This window comes from Lutjanus erythropterus, chromosome 11 (genome assembly GCF_056507025.1).
Source record: "Lutjanus erythropterus isolate fLutEry1 chromosome 11, fLutEry1.hap2, whole genome shotgun sequence".
In the NCBI taxonomy this organism is placed as follows: domain Eukaryota; kingdom Metazoa; phylum Chordata; class Actinopteri; order Lutjaniformes; family Lutjanidae; genus Lutjanus; species Lutjanus erythropterus.
The window spans coordinates 39,091,971-39,114,323 of NC_139327.1; the positions used below are offsets into that span (position 1 = coordinate 39,091,971).

Genomic DNA, 22,353 nt, shown 5'->3' on the forward strand with positions numbered 1-22,353 from the left:
TTGTCAAGACTATATACACCTTTCAGTTATACAGATATTTGGAGATATGGACAGATATATATGGGTAAGAATTACATTGATATGTCATCAGAGATAAAGCTGGTTGGAACTTGTCACTGGTGTGAACAGGATCAGGACCATGGAGAGCTCCGAGGCCACAGTCCTGACAAAATACAGACCGCATACTGGTGGTTTTTCTCCTAACAAACCGGAGAAATCAGTTTTAATCAAAGCCCTGATGTGCCTGATCCTTCTGTTTCCATAATGAAACATCTTAACTAACTTCTCTATGGACATGAGCTAAACGTCCCCATTTGTTGGCGTCCCACTGTCTGTGAAAGCCTTAATAATAACTACGGAATCAACATTTTTTTTGCCGAATATGTTAATTTTTTATGACCTTATTTATGACCAACATGAAGAAAAATATTCTAAGTGGTAACCAACGCAAAGTAGGCTTACACATGACGTGACGAAGGTGAAAAGATATATACATTAATAGTTGTAAGTTTTATTTGTTATACCAGATACGCATGAATAAATAAGAATTTCCTTCTCTTTTTTCATCTTTGCCAAAAAAGTCACAGACAGGTAAATACATGCGCAAAATTGAAAACAATGAAAAATGTCCAGAAAAGCATCTAAACTTCCAACTATCTTAAATAAACTCTCCTGACGTTAAGATAACCGTCAAGACGTCATAACTTTCACTTTTCCACCTGTAGTAGTAGCTAACATTAGTTTGTTGTAGGTTTATTAATTGTTTGTCCAGATATTCCTTCTTGAAGGCATGCGTAGATTAATTGGTAATTATGCGCAGTCGTCCAAACCAGCACCCGCAAAGCTCAAATCCAGAACCAGAACCAGAACCAGAACCAGAACCAGAACCGAATCTTTACCGACAACAATCTAAATCCGCACCCGCCCGGAACTGTGGCTGTAATCCCCGTGACGCGACGCGCACCTGTGGTTAAACACACCGTCACACACCTGTGTTCTTATCTGGCGCAGCATCTGTACTCCTACAGCTGTTGTTCTCTCTCTTTAAGTGAACTGCTATTCATTTATTCTTGGGGTTTTGTTTTTACGCACACATCGGCGTCACCACGTAAAGTCCTCAAATATTTCTGAATAGTAATTGTATTGACAGGTTTACTAGCTAACTGGATTTCTGTGACGGTAATGTTAGTAAATGCTATGTGTAGCTAAATTAGCAGTTGGCCGGTGTAGCTAAAGTTAGCCGTCGTCTGTGTAGCTAATTTTAGTAGCTGTTTTGTGTGGCAGAATTTGGTGGTTAATCTGTGTAGCTAACATTAGCGGTAAATCTGTGAAGCTAACTTATGTGGTTGGTCTGTGTATCTTACATTAGTGATTGGTCTTAGTAGCTAATGTTAGCGGTTGGTGCGTTTAGCTAATGATATTGGTTAGTTTGTGTAGCTAACATCAGTGGTTGGTCAGTGTAGCTAATGTTAGCGGTTAGTCTGTGTAGCTAATGTTAGTGGTTAGTCTGTGTAGCTAATGTTAGCGGTTAGTCTGTGTAGCCAACATAATTAGTTGGTCTTAGCTGTAAATTATATTTGTTTTAATTAGATGTTGGATTCTTGAATTATTACAGTATTTCCAGTGTTCCCTTTTTTTTTGATTTAAAGACAAAATAATTGAATAATTTTCCCCTAGTTAAACTTTTTTCCCCACAAGAGGTCATGACAATGAATTGGAAAGTGTAGGGTTAGCTACATTAGATTGTTACTTTTTAGTAATTTTTGCCACCAAAAATCAGAGTGATGCTATGATACTCATTTAGTTAGTTTTATAATGTGTCCACAGTTGCATGATGATAATATATCATTCTTTATTTTACGGATTTTAAAACTGTAATTCTGCTAATTAATCCCCATTTTTTACAATAGTTACCTTTTTTGTTTGGTATCCTAATTACACAATCTCGTTACATGTAATCTGTTACTCCCCAAGTCTGTCAGTATTGAACTGAAACTCTTTAATGACCAATTAAAAACTCCTTGTAGTAGCTTTAACTCTCATTAAGTAAGAACGCGTGTGTTTTAATCCACACTTGAACTCTTGTTAGTCATAAATATTAATATGATATACAAATATGTTTTTTGTTCTTTTAACACAATAGACACTGATGTAGGCTAATAAAGGCCTATTATCTTTACCATGCAGCAGCCCGGTGTGTAAGTATACGTTGTATTCACTCTTATCATCACCAGGATACTCATTTCTCCGCCTCTCTGTCTCCCCCTCCTCCTCCTCCTCCTCCTCCTCAGTCTCTCTCTCCCAGTGTTCTTCTATGTCTCTCTCCCAGCTGAGGGGTGGAGGCTGACGGCCGAAGCCTTTTCCAGTGGAGAGAGTGAGGGATGGAGGAAAGAGGGAATTAGTGGCTCTCCTTCAGTCTGTTTTCAGCACACAGAGCGACCTGATAATCACAGACCTCAGCGGAGGAGCATCTTTAATGGGAACAGACGGTCTTTAACATGAGCCGGGCGGGACGCTGATCTGCTGCACAAGGTAAGAAAAGACCCCTGTCCTCCTCTTCTTCCTCTTCATCTGTCTGTTCCCGGCAGTGATCCCGATCACGGCTTGTTAAATGCAATCATCTGTTATATTGGCGAGGGGGGGGCACCGGTGGTGGGGGTGGAGAGTTACATAACAGTGCGAGGCGAATTAGAGATTAATTAAGACAATAATCAGCATGCAAGAAACGCACGCTTCAGATGTGAATATGAGCATTAAACTGCGGATCATCCCGATGGCTGATTCTGCTCCGGTGACATGATGAAGGAGGCTGCTGGATGGAAGAAGCTGGAAGGTGTTGGAGGAAATGTTCCAGGCTGTATATGAGCCTGCAGGCCCGCGGCCTCACAACACCACGGGACCATAAACAAGGCTGCTGAACCAGCCACACTGCTGCGAAAACAGCCAGAAAATCAACTGCAAGATCAGGAGGCTACCGTTACCGTTATCGTTATTAATATTATTATGATTAAGAGCTGGATCAACCGCCATCTCCATGGCAACGGGAAATCTCCAGCCTGTTAGTTTGCTCTCTCGGCTTCCTGCAGCCAGTAAAAAGAAAAAACAACATTTAGCCTAGCCTGCTGTCTAATAAAATCCTGTTACTGTGCCGAGAAAGACTTTTCTTTATTTCCTTTAACCGACTACAGGCTAATAAAGCCGGCGAGTTATCCTCTGACCAGTTAATTCAGTTTTTTTCCCCTCCAAAACTGGGTTGCACCAACAAGGATTAATTTTTAAACCCGATTAAATCATGGTTTAACTTTAAATTATGTTGCACCAAAGTTTTAAACTGTCTTCAATTTGAGAAAGATTCAGTTTAAACCTCCCTTATTCTTACTGAATCATTTTTCCCCTCACTGTGCTGCTGCTTCATTAATTCTGCTAACAAAAATACTTAAAGGAAATTTTGTTAACTTAAGAAGCTAGCTAGCAAACAATTTAATATTTAAACTTTTTAACTAGCTAGCAAACAGTGTAACACTTTGTTTAATTTACTAGCTAGCTATCAAATGATGTGGCATTTTGTTAACTATATTAACCAGCTAGCAAACAGTTTGATATTTTGTTAACTTTATTAGCTAGCTAGCAAACAATTAAAAGTTTTTTTTTACTTTATTAACTAGCTTGCCAACAATGTAATGTTGTTAACTTTTTTAACTTGCAAATAATGTTGGCTAAAGTTTTGTTAAAGAATGCAGAGGAGGAAGAAGAAGAAAATAATTTTACTCATTCTTGAGAACTGGACTGTATTTTTAGGGGATATTGATTTTTGCTCTTCAATTATCCTGGGAAAATACATTTTTAATGGGTCAAACTATTTTTTATTAAACCTTGGAGCAGGCCAACCTCCTGGTGATTTGATTTTTTATTAAATAGCATTTCTTGCGGCTGAGGGCTTGAATTTTGTCAACCCCATCAGACATGCAAAATCATTTATAACACTTTTTAGGCGTACCATGCTAAACCAGCAACACTGCTGCAAATACAACCCGAAAAAAGAAAAAAAAACATGAGGAGGCTGCTATTATTATTATTATTATCATTATTATAATGAGCTGGATCATCCCCGATCTCTATGGCAACGGGAAATCTCCAGCCTGTTAGTTTGCTCTCTTCACTTCCTGTGGATGCACCTGATCCCAGCAACGAGAAATAATTTAGCCTGGTCTGCTCTCTAATAAAATCCTGTTATTGTGCTGAAGAAGAGTTTTCTAACCAGCTACGGGCTAATCAAGACACTGTGGAGTTAGTTATTCCCTAATCTGCTAATTCAGGTTTATTCTCTAAAAATGACTTTATAGTACGGTAAAGACAGAAACATTACTATTCTGTTCAAATGTGAATAGACTCATAGAAGGAAAATCTCAATTTCTCAAGCTTCTCATCTGGCCATTATTAAAAATTAGGCTATATAAGACATTTTACAACAATATTTACAAGAATTACTGCTCATCAAATGTCATATCAGCAGAGACAGGCACAAATACATCAGAAAGTGTTGTTGTTTTTTTAATAAAATGCTAAATACCGGTGTGAGAAATGTATTTAATTAAAGGAGCAGTATGAAAGTCCTTAGTGTTCAAAAATGAGTACTGATCTGTAATATATTTGCTGTAATAAATCATAAAATGACCGTGATGTGACCACTGAGAATAAGGAAACGTGTTAAGTTGAAATACTCACTTCTCTGATATCAACTCTGCAGCCACGGTGTCCTCCTTTGAAATTTCTGTCCTCGATGGGAATAGGAACTGCTTTAGTTTGCCTGTTTCATGTTAATTTGAATTCAAATTCATGCCGAATGTTTGACAGATGTAAAAGTGTTTGTTTATGATTCGTTAAAACTCATTAATATTCTTTTAGAAGGAGCAGATGTTTACAACAATTAAATTGAGCAAAATTGTTAATGGAGTTTGGTAGGCACTGAACTCCAGAGTGTGTATTTTCGGAGCAGTGGGCTTTTGTTTTCAGGACAACTTAGCAGTTATTAAGTCATAAACAGCTTGATATGTTTCCTAAATCTCTGTTGACTTATGGTCATTTAATGAATTAGTATGGTAAATATATTACAGATGTAAAACTCAAAAAATTTGTAGTTTGAAAATAGAAAGTAGTAGTCTCAGTATGGGTCTGACCTTAACCCTGTGTACATTGAAATCATGAGTTCTGCTAATTTTCCACATCACAGATTTGAAGTGGCCAGATTGGTGGTGGGAGGCTGTGAATTCAGAGAGCAAGCGGAGACGTTTCTAGTTTGTAGCCTCATTATAATTTTATTTGCCTGGGTCAGACCTTTGAATCCATCTGATTTGTCCGGCGTCAAGACATGAAATAGCAGTTTCTCAGATGAAAAAGCGATCGATCCAACTTCAGGAATTAGAAATGTAGAGAATCTGACAAATCCTGATCATTTCATTACTTCCTGATTGATCAGCATCTGTAAAGATAATGAACAGTGAAAATCTGGAGGGACATCAGATCATATTTCAAGCGAAAACATATTTGATAACCTGTTAGCTACTGTGGGACAAGAGCTAGCATTAGCATTACACTGCTTCCTAGCTAACGTTACTGTTTAAAAGTGTTATGTGATACAGTAGGCTAAGTGTGAATTCATTCTGAAATATCAACTCTCAAAAATTCAAAATTCAAAAATATACATTAGACTATAATGCAGTAAGGCTATGAAGCAAGTGGTTTGTCAAAATAATAATAAATAAATAAGTCCTCTGCTACTTTCAAGTTTTTATTGGTGGAGACAAATACATGGTTTCTGAATATTATGCTGCACATTATAAATAAAACAATTAATTTAGCTTTATTTAATCAGGTAGTTGAGATTGAGATCTCTGACAGCATTGGTGATCTGACAACCAGTGCACCAAAAAACAACACAAAAAATAAGATCAGACAACTGTAACAAGGATATGGCAAAGGATTCATTAAAACAATTACAGGAGTCATAAAAAATAGCAGATGATAATAAAGCTTTTAAATCACTTGCTTGTGGGCAGTTTGCAGTTTAAATAGCACCTGAAACCAGTTCTGCCAAGTAAAGTTATTATTGGATCATGTTTTCTAGTAGCAAGACTTCAATAAGAGAAGAGATATTGAGCTTTATAAATAAATATATTGAGATAATTTAAATATCATACATCTACATCAGGCAGGATTATCGGCTCATGATGACATATAGGCCTAAAATAATTGCTAATTAATATAAAAAGGGATAAGTAGATCCAGTGTTCCCCTCAGTGTTGCACATTGTTTATTTAATAACTGATAAAACCATATAATCAATCCTGTTAATCTGTTGGCTGTTAATCTTTAATGAAACCAAATAAAATTAACATTATTATCATATTAAAGCCAATTATTGTACAATTCAACAAATGTCTTTTTAATAAATGTCATTTTTCTCCTGTTACAGTCTAATAAAATCTTACCCGCGGTTTCCCTCCACAATCATTTCATCTTTAATAAAACATAATTCCTGCTGAAGCTTCCTCCTTCCAAACAAACTAAAGCCTGTTTTTTTTTAATTCTGTGGTATTTTCCAGTGCAGTCTGTTTATCTGCTTTACAGCGACAGCGGAGCAGAAAAGCTGCAGTTCTTGACAGTCGTTGTAGTGAAGGATGAATCCTGGTAGTAACACCACCGTTATCTACACGGGTAACATGATGATTCAGCAGCCAGCAGCAGAAATGTACTGTGTTAGTTTAAAGGTTTGACCGCACTTCAGTATGAGCATCCAGCTGAAGATACCGTGTTTCTCCCACTCACAAACCAACGGCAAGCTGCTGTGAGTTTAACTGAACCCTCTGTTAATCATGAGAAAGTGCGTTTTCTGCAGACAACACGGTGTGATGGCTGTGAGGGTGTCCTCTGTTTCTACTACAGTTTCTTACCAATGCCTCTCTGCTGTCTTGCTGCTCTGCAGCTATAACAGTCCAGATAGGGCTGTCACAATATCAGATTTTTACGACAGCATTATCATCAGCAAAACAATTCACAATGACAATATAATCACAGTATCTATAGCGCTTTAATCGTACCTGAAAAATTGAGCCCATTGAGGCCCGATGCTGACAAAACTCAATCCAAACCCAACGCTCATTAGAATATTTCAGCCAAAACCCGATTAGAGTCGGACATTTCTCTTAACAAGCTTCCGTCTGTGCACCAAACAGTGGGAGTTGGCTGCGACAGGGACAATACATGCAGGGAATTTGAATTGGCAAGACCTAAACTGGAGAGAAAAATGCAAATAAATGGATAAATATAGTGCAGCCCGAACCCGATGTGAGCCCATGAAATATGTGAGAAATAAGGCCTGACCCGACCCGAACCTGTCAGGTCCTGTTAGGTTTGGGCACAGATCTAAGTGCAAAGCTCTAAGTATCTATAGACAATTTGGGGACAAAAAAATCTGTAAATGAACTCATCTTTAAAGGGATAGTTCACCCAAAAATGGAAAATTCAGTTATTATCTACTCACATGCTGATTGAGGGTTGGGTTTATTTTGTTAGTCTGCAAAACACTGCTGTGTGTTTCCTGTTTCACATGAAAATAGTGTTGTAGAATCTCTCCAACAATGGGAGAGTAACTGGAAATTAAAACATAAAATGCCTCCATACTGTTCGTCTGGTGTAATCCAAGTCTCCTAAAGCCCCAACATGCTGTTTGCACACCGTCACACCACACACACTCAGTTCAGACAGTGTGCATGTGAACGTGGCTCCAAGCTAAAGATCTACAGTGAAGATTCAGGATAAAAACATGGTGTAAATAACATTTTTTAGTCAACTTGGCATGTTTGGGCTTTTGGAAACTTGGATTACACTAAATGAGCAGTATGGAGGCATTTTTTATTCTGTTGTTTGTTACGTTTGAAAACTGGTCACCGTTCACTTCCATTGTTTGTGAGATTCTGCAAGTGAAATAAATAAACCCAACCTTTAGTTGAAATGAGGGTGAGTAGATAATGACTGAATTTTAATTTTTGGGTGAACTATCCCTTTAAGAACAGCTCAGGCGACATTTTTTGCGCCTCTCAGTTTTAATGCTTTACTGGCTAAAGTAACTGTGGGCTGTGCACAGCCTGAAAGGAATACCTGCAGGTGACAGTTCACCCCAAAGTCAATTCACCTATTGTTCTCTGACCTGTAGTGCTGTTTATCCATCCAGATGGTTTTAGTGTGAGTTGCAGTTTTGGAGATATCAGCCATAGAGATGTCTGCTCTCTCTCTCCAATATAATGGGACTTAATGGCACTCAGCTTGTGGCGCTCAAAGCAAGAAAAACACATCTGATAAACTCAGAGTCTCTTTCCAGAAATCACGACCTGGTGACTCAAGATAATCCACAGACCTTGTTGTGAGCAGTTTCATGTGTTTCTTCCTGAACGATAAAAAGTGGTTCTGGTCAAACCTAATGCAGAAAAAAAGTAGTTCCAACATGAAACTGCTCACAACAAGGTCTCTGCAGAGTAACTGGGTCATAATTTCTGGTTTTTCAAATGTATATTTTTGGTGCTTTGAGCACCACAAGCCAAGTGTCATTTAGTGCCATTATACTGGAGGGAGGGCAGACGACAGCCGATATCTCCAAAACTCTGCAACCTACAACAAAACAATCCAGATGGATACAGGCCAGAGGAGGAATATGTATTTTTGATTTTGGGGTGGAGTATCCCTTTAACTGTAAGATTTATTATCAAAAAGCAAAGGTGGCAGTGCTTGTGTCTGCAAGTATACCTCTCAGGCTGCGTACTAGGGCTGCACAATTAATCACAATCACACTGAAATGACAGTATGGTCAAGTGCAATATTCAAATCACAGAACCAGAATGAAATTGCTATTTTTTGAAAAAGGAAAAATGTCAGAGCAAACAGCGTTATAATGAGGTACTGTAGTGCTGCAGAAACGACCTGGCCTAAAAATCTTGTTCTCTAAATGAAAGAAAATGTGTTTGTTTAGTTCAGATCTCAGTATTTTTTTTTTTCAGTGAACATGAAAATTGTGATGCAAAAGTGATCATTTCCACTAATCATATTGTATATTGCAATCGCAGTTTCAGTCAAAATCATCACAATGTGACTTTTACCAAGTAACATTCTCCTGAAAAGAACTGAACATCAGTAAAAGACAAAACCACTCTCTGAATTAAAGATGCAAATACAACATTATATCAGGGATCTGTAAAGGAAACTAATGATTTCCTGCAGCATTACTGCATGAACAATACAGAGGTTTACAGAGCATTTTCTGTTGTCCCCTACTTCTGAAACCGACCCAGTACTCTTCAGTGGCTGCATCAGCAGCAAAGATCAAAAAGATAAAAAGATTTGCAACTTTTTAGCTACGACCAGATTAATCTTCTTTGAGAATTTAATGCTAAAAGCTGATGGATTGCAACACCGAAACAAGCCAGTTGTGTCTTTATGATGTGATGTGATGTGGTTTTTAAAATGCTGGTTAAAACCATTTAATTAAGGCTTTATAGATTAGCCATAGTTAATGGTCGGTTTGTGGTTAATAAGCGGTTTGGTTTCTCAGCATCCATTTGTACAGTGAATATCTTCAGCGTTTCATTGTGGAGACGGTCCAGCAGACAGTTCAACCACCCTCTGACCGAAATTTATAGAAAGAAATGAAGACATTAGCCTTTATTAATGACTTCCTAACAATAATTACTGTATACCTGGCGACTCACTTCAAAGCGATAAAGATTTTATCTACTAAATCAACTCTCAGTGCTGGCTCTGATACCTAAAATTTGTGTATCAGCTGATAATAAATATTCGTCCTACGGGACGCTGCTGGGAAGTAGCAGCGTTCTGTTTCAGGGCTATTGAGTTATGTGATATCTGATTGGTGCGTACTCACAGATACCAGATCCAACGTTTTAATCTGTATCTGAGGCGTTACTGATGCTGGCATCTGAACATCCCTACGTGACTTTACTGTAAAAACCGGAAAAAAAAGAGAGAGAGAGATTTTATCATATTCTAGTAAAAGTAATTAAAGTAAGTCAGGTTTTAATTGGCGGTTGATGCTACAGGGAGGATGCCAACCAGGGATTCTCTCTTGTCCTGACAGGCTTTTAATGTGAAACATCCTATGTGTTTTTTTTTCTTATGTGTTATTTTCATTTCCAGTCCCACACCTTTCCTGTTAAAGAGCCAGATCACCCAAATCACACACACACACACACACAAAAAATTAAAATCTCACTCACCCATTGTAAATTTGTTGCTCCTATATTTTAATTTTTGTGTAATTTGGTTGAACTGATCCTTTACTGCACCTATCACAGTAGATGATCTTGCAGTCTGCATGATTTGGGATAATTGGGTTCAATGCACCATAATGAAGAGCAGCGATACAGGGTTTACATAAACAACAATGACTGAATTGCTGTAGTTTAGATAATCAGCTGTTAAATGAGGCCAGTTCTCCTCCACTGATCACCTTTGTCTTCTGAGGTCTAAAGAGATGGAGAAATACTGCGAGATGATTTGGAAATTATTTGTATGTGATGATGCAGCCTGTGCTCAGTTGTTTGTGTGTCTAAAAATAGCAGGCGCGTGTCCCCATGTGGCCTCAACTCGGTTTTGGTCACATCTGGATCGAGGTACCTGGTTAAAAGTCTGCCTAACGCTGCAGAGATAATGAAGAAGAGACCTAGAAACAGAATCATGAACAAAATAAGTGTTTGCTGAGGTGCTCACATGTCTTGAGAGGCTTCCTTAACGCAACGTATCGCCACATCCTGCTGCAGGTCATGCACAGTTTTCACACTCACTGTATAACCATCAGTGAAACGGACCTTCTTGTTGGTAATAACTTGCGGTGATTTAATTTAGTGCCAGCAGTAACCTCATGAGTGGCCTCTAGATTTCTATTGCTTTAACAATCCAATTAACCGCTCGCTCAACCCTTCCACCCAATCTGATATTGTCCAGTCATTGCTTAGCAACCATAAGTATGCTTTGGATTTTTTAACATGATAAAACACGGTGCTTGATTCATTGTTTCAGGAGACCTATTTTGCTTTTCCCTATTTTCTGTCATATGATGTTACTTTGTCGGATGTTTATATTAAATGTGCCCCAAGTTTAAAAAAAATTAGGTAAACATATGTGAACAGAATGAACAAAACGCTCAGGTTTCAGATGTGACCAGCTGACATTGGCACGTGTTTTTTGTTATTTGGTCATCCACTTCAGGTGCTGCCCACTCACTCCGGCTGTCTCCAGTTCACTGCTTTTCTTAGTATTATGTTCGTATTCAGTTTGTCTCACAGAAAGTTCTTTTTCAGTTGTGAACTGAGCCGAGAACTACCAAATGAACTTTAACTTGAACTTGAAGGAGTTTTATATTTTGTTTTTTCCCTTTGATGTCCTGCAGCGTTTCTGTTGGACAGGTATCTTTACTCTTTGCTAAAGTAGCTAACAGCTACTGCATGGCTAACTGGCTGAAGTAGCTAACTGCTGATAACACAAGCTTTTTTCATCAGGAAACTCCATAAATCACTGAAAATTGAGGCAGAGCAGCCAGTGGATGTCAAAGGGAAAAACAGAAAATATTCTCTCTATTCTCTGAGCTAACTAGCTAACTGGCCAACTAGTGGCTAAAGTAGCCACTAACAACATGAAAAACATGCCTGGCAATCAGAAAACTCATAAAGCATAAATCACTGAAAGTTAGTTGAGGCAGAGCAGCCAGAAAGAGAAAATCAGAAAATATTCTCTCCATTCTCTGAGTTTAGTACCCAACTAGCCAACTAGCAGCTAACAACAGCTGCTAACAATACATAAAACATGCCTGGCAATCAAAGAACTCTGTAGAATAAATAACTAAGTTGAGGCAGAGCGGCCCGAGGATGTCAAAGAGAAAACCAGATTCACCAAAATCAGAGAATAAAGATGTAAAGTTGTGTACTTGTGTACAGTTATCAGTACCCGGAAACACTCGCTCTGGCTTCCTCTAATTTTTCCAACCTAATTCTTATCTTATTCGTGGTTTGATGAACAGTAATTTAGTCACATTCATTGCTCCATATTGCTATTTCCCAGGCTAAGACAATGCTCAGAAGCACTCAGGATGCTGTTGTCTTGAATAACCAGATTAATCTCTGAGCTAACTAGCTAACCAGCCAACTAGTGGCTAAAGTTGCCACTAACAACATATAAAACTGGCAATCAGAAAATCTGTAGCATAAATCACTGAAGGTTGAGGCAGAGCAGCCAGAGAACATCACAGGGAGGACCACCAAAATGAGTGAAAAAAGTTTTTGTACAATAATCAGTGAGATGGTGCGGAGTCAGTAGCACATAAGCAGGGTCATGACCCTCAGCAGGTTTCTGAGGAGTTGGCCAATCAGAGGAAAGTGGCCTTTTAGGGAGGGTGACAGACAGACAGAGGGTGCATAGAGATGCTGCACAAGGGGCTGATATAAGATAAATAAGGTTATTTTTGAACTGTGAATCATTCAAAGCTGCTCTAGTGGAATCCCAGAATGAAAATATGGAGCCAGAGATGAGCACAATAATTTGTCTTTAATGTGATATTAGCAGCTTTAATAAAAATCTTCCCTACATCCTTTGAGAGTCAACTGCATCATTACAACATTACAATGCCACTGTGTGTCCACTGACAGTCCCATCCTATCAAACATGCTCTAAACAGGCCTGTATAATTATGTGTCTATTCACAGATATTCATCTGTTACCAGCTGTTACATGAATGACACCTTTATGCACAAAGCAGATACATTCAGCACATTGTTCTTCCTCAGGCCCTCTGAAACAAGATGAAACAGACAAATGTTATCCAACGCCGTGTGGCCTCATCCAGTACATTCCTGCTATATTGTGAGCACTTGGTAGACTGAGCTGTGCGTTGCCATGGAAACCTGCGCTGCTCAAGCTCATAATATTCCCCCGTGAATGGAGAGCAGAACGGCTTCAACACAGCCATTTGTTCCAGTGGTAAAAAACACTGATGGTGGCTTAGGCAATGTGCATAGTAAAGGAAATCTGTCCACAGAACAGCAGGAAAAAAAAAAAAAACGCACTCGGCCTGTGTGTGTGTGACAGCCACATCAGAGGGATCACATAACAACTCTACTGTATTTCACAGCCGGTGGATTTATTTCTCCCTTAGTGGACAGACTAGCTGCTGGAGGAAGAACACAACACACACACAAGCAGAACAGCGCAGTAAAAGGTCCGATCACATCGTGACTGCACCACAAACTTCAGCACTCTGTTTGTTACGTTTGATGCGGTCACACTCAGCTCCCCGTGCAAACCAAAACTCAAAATGCTGTTTATTTTTCTGTTATCCGGCTGCTGGTTTATGGAAAATTTAAAGTGCTGAAGTTAAAAAGTGAAAAACAATCTCACATGTATTTCCTTTGTGTGCATGTGACATTATTAATGTTAAAATAAATTCCTGTTTTCGTGAATTTTTCCATGCCACATTAAAATAACAAAACAGAAAACAAAGTGCGAAGGTGATTTGCATTTCTCTGTTGTCTGTCACCTGCACAGGTGGAGCTGCGCTGGTTGTTTTGTTGCACTGACCTCTTTCCTGTACTAAAAGCATACCCATTTTTGAGTAGTGCATGTAAGAGCCAGTTCACAAGGTGATTGGTGACTGTCAGGATACAGTGAACAGACGTCCTGTTCCTGACAGATAGCTGCAAAATGCTAAAATGTCCCAGTTTTCAACATTCACCAAAGACTTGTCCAGATTTTCACCAAAATTAAAGAGGCTACAAGGCTGGAAAAGCACACATTGCACTCTCAGTTTCATATTTGCCACCTCAGTTGAAACTTGAATATTAAATGTCAGGCGCAAGGTGGTAGGTCTGATGCACAGACTGCGTCTCCATGTGCACCTTCTGGTTTGGTTCATGTTTGTGTAGCAGCACAGGGTGCAGACAGGCGGGGTGAAGGGGAATATCAGCGGGCGTGGTGATCATTTAATCATCTCTGACCAGTCACATCACTAGTTTCATTAAATGTGGTAACAACAGCTCTCAGCGATATAAAGAAATTGATTTGGTGAAGCTTACATAACACAAACGCTATTTTAGGAATAATTCTAATAAAACTCACCTGGTGTGCTGTACTGCAGCAGCCTGGTGATGTTTTCAGGTGATTTTAATGAAGGTAAACACAGTGAGCTGCCGTGTGTTACGTTGCTGCCTTCAGGTGCTGCAGAAGAAGCTTTTCGTACATTACGAAGAAGCTGTGGACAGCTGTAAAAATCACCTGCGTTCATAGATTCATGCAAACTGATTTTCCTGCTTTAACCACATTAAATGTAATTTTCGTCCTCACTAATTTCAAATGCAGCCAAGTCCAAGTTCTGTTGTGTCACTGTGTTTAGCACTGAAATTATTTTCTCTGATTTATCATTTAATTTATAATAATATAATTGTATATGTATAATTTTAATTTATCCTGATGAAAACGTGTGGCTTGTGCATAATCACATACACCATCAAACAGTGAAAAGTAAAGTGCTGTTGAATAAAGTGAAAGTTCCACATGTAAGAAAGTTAAATATATCATGTTAAAATGTATAAAAATGTTAATCCTATGTTTTATATTTTGTTTGTACGTTAACTCAAAGTGGTTCCAACAATGTTAAAATGCAGAGAAATCCATCATTTAATAAAAAGGGAACAGTGCGTTTCCTACTAGTTGCTATAACTTCTGGGAAAACACGGGATACATGGGATACTTCAGAGAGTGAGTTAGCAAACGTGACTAAATGTAACGTGAAAAAAACTTTAATGCTTTAAATCCAAGAAAAGGCAGACATATCTACGGCTGATACCTGATAAACTCACACCAGAACAGTCTAGATGGTCAAACTGTGTTGCTGGTAAGAAGAAAAGTTTGTATTTTTGTATTATTTTTGGATCAAACTGTCCCTTTAAAATTCTGCATTAACGCGGTTTCTAATTTAAACCTGTCTGTATCTTCAGTGGATAATTATCTTCAGATATGGTCACCTCACAGAATGATTTCCCCGTGGGTGCAGAGGAGCTCCCGAACACCCACAAAGCTTTACAACCAGGTTACACACACCAACGTTATGCTGCAGGAGATGCTGTGACAAAGAAGTGTAAGCTTGCTTCTGGCAGTGTGGGTGGTGACACGTTTTCTCTCGGCCTCACCGTAGCTGCACAGTTTTTATGCTGAGACTGTTTAGTACTACATGCTGCATTACTGGTCTCAGCTCGACTCATGGCGGTGCTGGTGAGGATGGTACTGGAAACAATGGCAGAGTGGGAGGTGCATTGTTTATGATATTATCTGCATGCATGCCTTGTTTGTATAGCTGCCACTCAATCTGAGAGTACGTCCACATTAAGTCAGATACATTTGTAAGTGCATCTTTTTTTGCCGTCCAGACGGAAACAGGGTACATCCCCCCCCCCCCCCCCCCCCACAGAACAGAGCTTTTTCAGACTATATAAGTCTTAAAACACCAGCCTGGTGACGGGCTGTCACACAGCAGAATAACCAGCTGTGTGTGTGTGTGTGTGTGTGTGTGTGTGTGTGTGTGTGTGTGTGTGTGTAGACTGTGTGACGGCACACTTGAGACATTTTCTGCGATCACACATTTGAATAGAATACGGTAGAGATGGAATAAAACATCCATAGGTATGATTTCATTAGTGTATAATCACCTGAAAATAAGAATCCTGGTGTTTTCGTTACCTCAGACTGAGCTGTTTATATCTCCAGAGGGCGTAGGTCCTCTTCCTCAGAGGCCGACATGTTGAACAGCCATGTTTCTACAGTAGCTCAGAGCAGACAAACCAAACACTGGCCCCAGATATGACCTGCGTTTTCCACATGTCACGTCACATGTCAGAGGAGAGTGAGACAAAGTCAGTGGTGGCAGAATTATAGATACTTGTGTAAAAAACTGGTGAAAGTTGAGGTTCTGATTCAACATCTGTACTCTAGTAAAAGAGACAAAAGTACAGGTTCTGAAATGTACTTAGAAACTCAAAAGTCGCCCTCTGAAGGACATTTCTGCTGTCTGTTTCTGTGAGCATCCAACTGAACCTCACAATCTGCGGTTGAATCTCTCTTTCTTGTCTTTTTCGTCTTGTTTCATCTTTTAATTGGCTCGTGTCTCCTAAAGTCTTTCATGTCATTTTTGTCTAGTTGCCTCTTTTTACATTGTCTTGTTACGTTGTTTTCACCTTGTTGCGTGTTTTACGTAGTTTTTGCCTTGTTACATTTTCATCTTGCATCATTTGTGACGTTTTCATCTTATGTCATTTCTTTGTCTTCATCTTTCGTCTTTTATGTATTGTACGTCATTTTTCATTTCTCCACAACTCTTGTAATTAGTGCAGTAAAACATAACCCCTCTGAAGTTGTATGACTAAAAGTATAAAGCAGCTTAAAACGGAAGTACAAGCACCTCAAAAGTGTAGTTTTTATTGTGTCTGCCACAGTCATTACATTTTCAGGTTGTTTGTCCATCCAACCGTACGCATGTCCATTAACACAATATCTCATGTATGCCTGAGGAGAATTGCTTCAAACTTCGGCACAAACATCCACTTGGACTCAAGGATAATTTGATTATATTTTGGTGATAAAAGGTTAAAGGTCACTGTGACCTTACAAAACATGTTTTTGGCCTTAACTTAAGAATTCAGATGCTAATTCCAGCAATATTTGACATATGTATCTAATAGGATAAAATGACATTACAGTTTATATCCAAAAGGGCAAAGGTCGACTTTACTGTGACACTGTAGTTTTGCAGAAACATAAAGCTCACTACCAGAGCTGGAAACTATTCACTGAAATAAATATAAAGAAATACATGTCAATATAGTGATTAAAAAAATACACTTAACGCCTTTTACTGAATTCCTTCAAAGTCTTCACTACAAATATTATACAAGTCTTGACAGACATGGACGCACACTTCAGTTTGACTGGTTGTTTGAGGTTTACAACTGCGAGGTGGTCATTCTAGTTGTAAACGTACTTAGTCACCAATAGAAAGTCATCTGTACTTACTCTGAATCACAGCAGAACCACCGGGGTTCCTACACTTGCACTTGCTAATTTCTTCTACTGACCGCCACGTTTCTCCTCCAACAGGCTTGAATCCACCCAGAAACCCCATGGAGCAGGATGTGGAGAGCCCGGCCATCATCAGACAGCCCAAGTTGCCAAAGCAGGCCCGCGAGGACCTGCCTAAACAGTTTGGAGAAATGGACAGAGCGAAGAGGATCCAGCGGTACGTCCAGAAAGACGGCAAGTGCAACGTCCATCACGGAAACGTCCGGGAGACGTACCGCTACCTGACGGACATTTTCACCACGCTGGTGGACCTCAAGTGGAGGTTCAACCTCTTCATCTTCGTGCTGGTGTACACGGTGACGTGGCTCTTCTTCGGCTTCATGTGGTGGCTTATCGCATACCTCCGGGGTGATCTGGACCATATAGCAGACAACCAGTGGACTCCATGTGTCAATAACCTCAATGGGTTTGTATCAGCGTTTCTGTTCTCCATCGAAACAGAGACTACCATTGGTTACGGATACAGAGTCATCACGGACAAATGCCCCGAGGGGATACTTCTGCTTTTAGTTCAGTCGGTGCTGGGATCTATCGTGAATGCCTTCATGGTGGGCTGCATGTTTGTTAAGATCTCACAGCCCAAGAAGCGAGCTGAGACACTAGTGTTTTCCACCAACGCGGTCATCTCCATGAGAGATGGACGGCTGTGCCTGATGTTCCGAGTCGGAGACCTCAGAAACTCGCACATCGTGGAGGCTTCGATCAGGGCCAAGCTTATCAAGTCTAAGCAGACGAAGGAGGGGGAGTTCATCCCCCTGAACCAGACGGACATAAATGTGGGTTACAACACGGGAGACGACAGGCTCTTCCTGGTGTCTCCACTCATCATCTGCCATGAGATAAATCAGAACAGCCCCTTCTGGGAGATCTCGCAGGCCAATCTGGCCAAGGAAGAGCTAGAGATCGTTGTGATTCTGGAGGGGATGGTGGAAGCCACGGGTGAGTCATCAGACGTTTTCTGGCCTCAATTAGATGGATTTAGAAGTGTTCCACAGTACATTTCATACCAAACCTTGTACACATGCAGTGTTTTAGGAAATATGATGATGGGCCTGCTTCGTCATTACAGTGAATGTCAAATAAGTGATACAGTATGTTTTCAAATTTAACAAACAATAAAGTGACATAATGGTCCACCAAACAAATACTTGATTAATATAGAAAATAACTGATAATAAAACAATTTTTCAATTTCAAGTTTCCAATCACAGGAGGTATAATATTTGTTAAAGGCAAAATGTGGCAAAAAACTTTTGTAAAAAAAAAAAGTAATGAATGTCGTGAGTTCCTCCTGACTTAAAAAAACATCTGAATTTGGTACAGATTCCTGCAAAAAAAATCACACCATATTCATTTTAACGTGTTTTTCAATTAGATTCAGAAGCGTTCAGGTGTTTATAGTGGTGATATTTTTAGCTGTGCCAGCGGTTTAGAGAGGCAAAGTTCCTTCCCTTCCACTGTTCCCCTCGGGACCTTATTTCGGGAAAAAACAGGAGTACAATAGTCAACCTCGAGGGACAAATAATGTTTTAGTTTAAAAGGTCATTTTTCAAGCCAGGAAAGTCAGAGTTTGACACAGGTAGGCTTCAGTGGCATTTATTTTTTCATACCTTCATACTGTCCTGACATTTTATCGGGGTAAAATCCAAATATGAAGTCTGACATACTGAGGATGGACACAAAAGACACAAGATTAACAGAGGGAGGCTAATGAGGTGCAAACAATCAGTGATCAAAAGAGCGGGAAAACAGACAAAGACAGGAAGTGAAGCAACAGAAACAAGAGAGAAGGCAGGACCTACAAAATAAAACAGGAAATGAACAAAATAATCCAAACCCTGGCAAAAGTATGCAGATATATATTTTTTTGTACTCCAGTTGATTATGTCACTAATGACAAAAAATATCACGTGATTTGTATTCAACAACATGTCAAAGTAATCTGACCCGTCCGAGTGTAGACACAAAAACAGATGTGAAGGCTGAGTGTCACTCAGAAGTGTTGATAAAGAGAGATGAGAGGTTCTACAGGGCACAGCTGCAGGGCCATGGAGCAGGATGACAAAAACATCTGGATTTATAGCAGCAGACACGTCAGGGTTGGGGGAAAGTGTAAAGTGTACAGGCGTGAGCTCACCCGGTACTTTTGCTCCACATGCTAAAATAAAATTACATGTGAATGATTCAGATGAGATGGTGTTGAGATGTCTGATATTTTCTCACTATCAGCCAATAATAAAACGAACCACTTACATAATGCCTGAGTGGCGTGTTCTCGAGCAGCTGCTGGAGGCTCACAGAGGACTTTTCCTGCAGACAGCCGAGCCAAAGAGGACACTGATAAATATCAAAACACGAGTAAACGGCGTCTGAAAGCGATTAAACGCCGCTGCCCTCTGAGGCACAGAGGGAGTCGTGTTTTCAGTTTGTGTGACAGTAAAATCGACGAGGCCAGCGTGCTCAAAACAAGCACGCCGTCACCGTTACAACCGTTAACACAGGAGCGCACAGCCACACCAGCGTCTCCGTGGGGATTTACTTAGACAACATGCTAACATCAGCATGTTAACGTGGTCACACTGACAACGCTTATGTTTTTTTTTTTCACACACACATATATCCTCATACATAAATCTACAGGGTCACATGATCACTGAACAAGTTCATATTGTGTAGATTTATCTTCTGTTTCGATGTGAGCCCAGAACTGGTTCCAAGAAGATGCTCCTTAGTCCTGATCACTATTTATTCTACTGAGCACAAATTCATAAGATGCTATTTCCACCACTGCATTAAGCCATTCTTTCAATTCCGGGCCTTTTGTTGCCTTCCAGTGTCTTAAAAATAAACTCGACAGACGGTTATTAGATCCACAGTAATAACAGAAAATGCACACTTGGATATGTTGGTATTTGGCACCGGGTCCTCCAGTAAACACAACTTTGGACTTCAAGGGATGTAAAATCTATTTAAAATCTCTTAGACTCTGATCCAGAGTGGTCTGACCAAACTACAGTCCTATATACAGCGCAAGAAAGTTCCTCTTCCAGTTTTACATTTCCAGCACCGATTATTGTTTAACAACTTCATTCTGTAGAGTTATAACAGTGTATGATAACATCTACGTAGTACCTTATGCTAATATGTTGAGCTTTAGCATTTAGCACACATATTTTTACAGCATGGGTCTTCAACAGGGGGCCTGAAACCTCTAGGGGGCCTCAGAGTTACTGCAATTATGGCTTGATAACTTTTCCCCCAAAATAAAATTAAGATAAGATCTGAAAATACACATAAATCAAACATATTATCAGAAAAGTACACAGAATGGATATTCTGTGCTGAAATGGTGCAGATATTTCTGCTATCTTTTTAATACATTTCTCTTTTGTTGTTCTTTCATATAACTAAGTAGAACCTCTGCTTTAAGGCGACTCAAACTATGAATCTACAGACCATAACGTTTAATCCCTGACGTGTTATTGTGTCCGCAGGCATGACGTGCCAGGCGAGGAGCTCATACGTCAGCAGCGAGATCAAGTGGGGCTACCGCTTCACCCCAGTCCTGACGCTGGAGGACGGCTTCTACGAGGTCGACTACAACAGCTTCCACGACATCTACGAGACGAACACACCCTCGTACAGTGCCAAAGAGCTCGCCGACATGACCAACCGCGCCCGCCTGCCCCTCACCTGGTCACTGGCCAGCAAGCTGAGCCAGCAGGGCCTGCCGGAGTCCGAGCAGGAGGGACAGCAGGAGACGAAGACGACAAGCCTGGTGGACGACCAGGGCAAGAACCAGCAGCAGACCGAGAGGAACGGAGACATTGCCAACATAGAGAGCGAGTCCAAAGTGTGAAAGTCGGAGGTCTGCGCGAGATTACTGAGTACTGTACGTCTCACCACACGAGCTCGAGGAGCGCAGGTGAGAGTTTGAAGTATGAAACGAGGACCAATGAGCACAGTAGACCAAGTATCCCTGCACCAAGAACCGCTTTTTTCTCAGTGATTCACAGTTTTACCCCAAAAACGACCAACATGTAGACATGTGGCCCACCGCTGGACTGAAAACCCTCTGCGGACAGTGCATGTTTCAAATATAATGTGATGTCCTCCTGATGAGATTCCTATTATTTTTTCTATTAAGATATTCCTAGGGGCATTTGCATAAGTATTTTTGTATATACTATAAAATGTTTTGAACTCTTTGTTTTGTTGCCGTGTGAATATTTGACAGATGTTTGATACTAATACCTTTAGGTTAGTTCTGTATATATTCTCTGCCTTACTGTATGTATAAAGCTTTCATTATTTGTTTTTCAGAAATATATATTCGCATGTATAAACATTATCTGCAGTTAATTTATCTTGTATCGTGTATATACTGTACGATGATAATGTTATTATAAGGAACACATACATCTCAATGGATGCAACTCTAGTTTAAACCAATGACAAATACTTCCCCATGAATGATACATGTTTGTTTAAGGTAGTACTACGACACGTCTACAGTACAACTCCTTTGAGAAGCCATGACTTGCTGTTCGCAGCTGAGTGACTTCAGACAATGGCCCTTTAAAACTGCATCTCGTCACTTTTGCACATTGGAGGCCTCTGGTGGAGAGTTAGTGGCTGTTTCAGTCTCCAGAAATCCCTCACATGTCACCTAACAGTATCAAAAATAATAAACAGTAAAAATGCATATTATATTCTTGATGAGACTCTTTTTTTTCTGTGTTGAACTTTTAAATAAAAATTATTCTGATGGTTTTTTTCATTCTTTACTCAAGTAGAAATACAGATACTGATAAAAGTAGAAATACTGATTGATTTACTCAAGTACTGTAAAAGTGAAAACGTCCAGGTTCTGAAATGTATATAAAGTATAAAAGTAAGTCCTCTGATGGACATTTCTACCACCTCCTTCTAACTGAAGCTCACCTTTTCTCTGCACTCAAGTCCCACCTGTCTGTTTCATCTTGTTATGTCTTGTACGTTGTTTTTGTCCCTTATGTCTTATCATGTCCTTTTTGTCTTGTTACATCTTGTTTTGTCTTTTATGTCGTTTTTGCCTTGTTACTTCTCTTTCTTTTAAGTTGTTTTCATCTTCTTATGTCTTATTAGGTTGTTTTTGTTTTGTTATGTCGTTTTCATCTTGTTACTTCT

The 22,353-nt window shown here is 39.6% G+C and overlaps 1 protein-coding gene across 1 annotated transcript; it reads left to right on the forward strand.

The window, feature by feature from the left end:
* The first annotated feature begins 1,012 nt into the window (after window positions 1–1,012).
* LOC146319503 (G protein-activated inward rectifier potassium channel 2-like) lies at window positions 1,013–21,889 on the forward strand. The gene is made up of 4 exons (XM_084730080.1): window positions 1,013–1,108; window positions 2,292–2,532; window positions 17,203–18,123; window positions 20,679–21,889. Exons 3-4 carry the CDS (start codon window positions 17,226–17,228, stop codon window positions 21,041–21,043), a joined length of 1,263 nt encoding a protein of 420 aa, XP_084586206.1. The 5' UTR covers window positions 1,013–1,108; window positions 2,292–2,532; window positions 17,203–17,225; the 3' UTR covers window positions 21,044–21,889.
* The last annotated feature ends 464 nt before the right edge of the window (window positions 21,890–22,353 follow it).